At 37.6% G+C, this 3,102-nt stretch overlaps 1 protein-coding gene across 1 annotated transcript in view; it reads right to left on the bottom strand.

Annotated features, from left to right (window-relative positions):
* Positions 1 to 1,861: 1,861 nt before the first annotated feature.
* TNFRSF9 (tumor necrosis factor receptor superfamily, member 9) overlaps positions 1,862 to 3,102 on the bottom strand; it is an 18,425-nt gene continuing 17,184 nt past the window's right edge. The window contains exon 8 of the mRNA XM_010849937.1: positions 1,862 to 2,442. Within this exon, the coding sequence (XP_010848239.1) occupies positions 2,354 to 2,442 (89 nt within the window). The 3' untranslated portion in view covers positions 1,862 to 2,353. The remainder of the gene's footprint in view (positions 2,443 to 3,102) is intronic.

Below are 3,102 nucleotides of genomic sequence, written 5' to 3'. Positions count from 1 at the left end.
CAAATAAAGCAGGTATTTATAACACATATAAGTAATGGAAGATTATTATCACGACTACGTAAAGAACTTGTATGAATCAATAATAAAACGACAACTTAGCATTTCTCAAAAAAGAAAAAAAATTGGTATAAAAATGTGACAAGATACCCATTAGTAATGAAGGAAATGCCAAATAAGAGAATGGTAAGATGCCATCCTAAACTCCCTGGGTTGGCAAAATTAAGACTCTGAAAATACCCGAGGGTGGCAAGGGTGAAATGTAATGGGGTGCTCGTACACTGCTGACAGGAGCACAAATTAGAACAACCGCGGTGAAAAGCAGTTCAGTCCTGCAGAAGACGCTTTATTGCTCAGAAATATTTGCTGCCCCTCCCTGTGTGAAGATTATACTTTCCGCCCTGTAGTTACCCATAGTCGGCTGCATGACTTTTTCTTACAGTTAGAATCTAGTCAACTAAATATGAGCAAAGTGACCTGTGTTCCTTTGCCATGAGCTGGTCAGTGTTCCAAGGAGAAGGTGCTCTGGGACTTATACATCTAAATCCCAGAGTGAGATAACATGGGACAGAGTCACAGCCAGCCTGCAGTGGGCATATCATGACAGCCAGAAGCGTACCTCTTCTGTGTGGTTGTGACCCATTAAGACTTTGGAGGTGGGGTCACTTGTTCTTTCTGCGTAATTTAGCACATCCTTACTGATACGGGTACTAGCTCATAAAGTTGAACATTCAAATGCCTTAAGATCCAGAAATTCTTACTATAAGGAAGTTTCCCTAGAGACACTCATCAATGGGAAACACACAAAAGAACATTCATAGCAATGTTTTCCATAATTATTAAAAAAAAAAAACCTGGAAACAACCCAAATGTCCTGTAGTTTAGAGTGGATTTGATAAATAATAGTATATTTGCAAGACTATATAGCAGTCAAAATGAAAGCATTCTAGCTACACAAAATAACATGAGTGAGTCTTATAAATATACTTTCCAGTGGTTAAAGCACAGTAAGTTTCCATATAGCATAATACCATTTTCATAAAGGTCAATAACAAACAAAAGTAAGTAAACTGGTTGTGGGGTACATAATTATGTGATAAATGAGTCTTTTAAAGGCAGGAAAATGATAGACAACATTCCTGGGAGAAGTTTCTGGGTTTGGGGTGGGGAGGTGGATAGGAGATGAAGGAGGGAAGGAGCACAAGGATGGATGCTCTGATCCTGACTTTGACCTATATGTCAGTTATTAAATATTCTAGGCTTTGTGAGCCATGCAGTCTCTGTCACAACTACTCAACTCTGTTGTTGTAATGCAAAGGGCACCTGCGGGTGGCTTGTGTTTTCCAAAAAACCTACTTAGAGACTCCAAAATTTGAGTTTCAGCTAATTTTATGTGTCATGAGATAATATTCTTATTTTGATTTGCTTTTAACTATTTATACATGCAAAACCATATTAAGGCACATGGCATCTCAGATTTGGCCCATGGGAGTTTGGCAACTCTTGCTTGGTTGGGTGATGTGTTCATGGGTCTCCTAGTTTATGTGTATCAAATATTATGGTTAAAGTTTTTTAAGAATATAAAAAAGTAAGTTGTGACTCAGAGGGGAGTAGGACAAAGGCAGAAGATGTGAAGATGGAGAGGACCACAGGATACCCATGAACTCTTTTCAGAACTCTTCATCAAGGTCTGCTTTTTTTTTCTTTTTTTCCCTTTTTGTTTGTTTTTGACTGCATCACACAGCATGAGGGAATCTTAGCTCCCCAACCAGTGATCAAGCCTGTGCCCTCTGCATTGGGAGTATGGAGTCTTGACTGCTACACCACCAGGGAAGTCCCAAGGTCTGTCTTTTTTTTTTTTTTTCATTTTTTTGCTCTTGACCCCAAACTTGGGCCATGATGATGATTGTCATCATTCTCTCTCCTGACAGTGGAGGAGGCCCTTGTTGAGGATGCTTGAACCAGTGGAAAATCTGGTCGGGGATATTGTCTGCATCTTACGGCTTATTGACACACGTCATATGAGCACCAGAAAAAAATAGAACTGATTTTGATTATCATTTTAGCTGCACCATTGGATTCCATGATTAAATTTAAAATATACTTCTCTCGGTTTCAAGAAAACTAGCCTGAACCTCTTAAGCAGTATGTACAAAATGCCCCCTTCACCACCAGTTCTGTCCCATTTTTCTGTTCTGTTAAAAGTGGTACATCTTCAAAGGCCAATTCACTAGCATTTAGGAAAAGTTTGTTGGGGTAATCCTGGGTGTGATCTGGAATGATGTTTTAGAAAGTATAATAGTGGGATCCTTTGTATTTCTCCTGCGATTCTTCTCAAGAGAGTCCCAACACATCTTCACAGTTCACACTCTCCTTCCTCTTCTTCTGGAAATCGGCAGCTGCAGGCATCTTCCTCTTGGGCTGTTTGTACTGGTCTCATAAATGCTAAAAGGTAATTTAAAAGAGTTATCTTTCATTGTCTGTTTTAATCATTTAACATCCATTTTCCATAAATCCCATTTGCAGAATATCTCTAAACAGCAAACATTCTCAGCTTTAGTTTGAACAAACTCATCAGCCAGAGAGGTTATAGCAAATATAAAAATTTTCAGGATTATTTAAGATTTTTTTTCTTTTTACCTAGTACTGTTTTATTGGTCCTGAACAAACTAGTTTCTTTAGTGTCCACAAAAACTAAAAACAGTCTTGAGCATGAGTCATTATAGCATAAAATTAGTCATATGCCAAACATGATTGCAGTTTCAATTCAGCAGCACATGTTTTAGTCTTGAGGGTTACTTAGATTACACATTAGATGGTTTCTTTTGAATGAAATGCTTATGGCTCTGAGATGTTAAATATACTCCTACTGCTTCCATCGATTAGTAATTAAAGAACTGATTTATGCACTCGCTTCCAGATTTTCATTTACATGTTAGTGTAAAGTTATTTGTGCTATTGCTGATTAACTTGCAATTCTAAAATATATATTAAAATTTATATATAGCTAACACACACACACACACACACACACACACGACTGTGGCCTCACACCCAAGTCCATCAATATATATATATACACATATAAATATATATATATGTTAT

Source organism: Bison bison, unplaced genomic scaffold, assembly GCF_000754665.1.
Source record: "Bison bison bison isolate TAMUID 2011002044 unplaced genomic scaffold, Bison_UMD1.0 scf7180017864289, whole genome shotgun sequence".
Lineage (NCBI taxonomy): Eukaryota > Metazoa > Chordata > Mammalia > Artiodactyla > Bovidae > Bison > Bison bison.
This window is presented reverse-complemented; position numbering and strand designations above follow the sequence as displayed.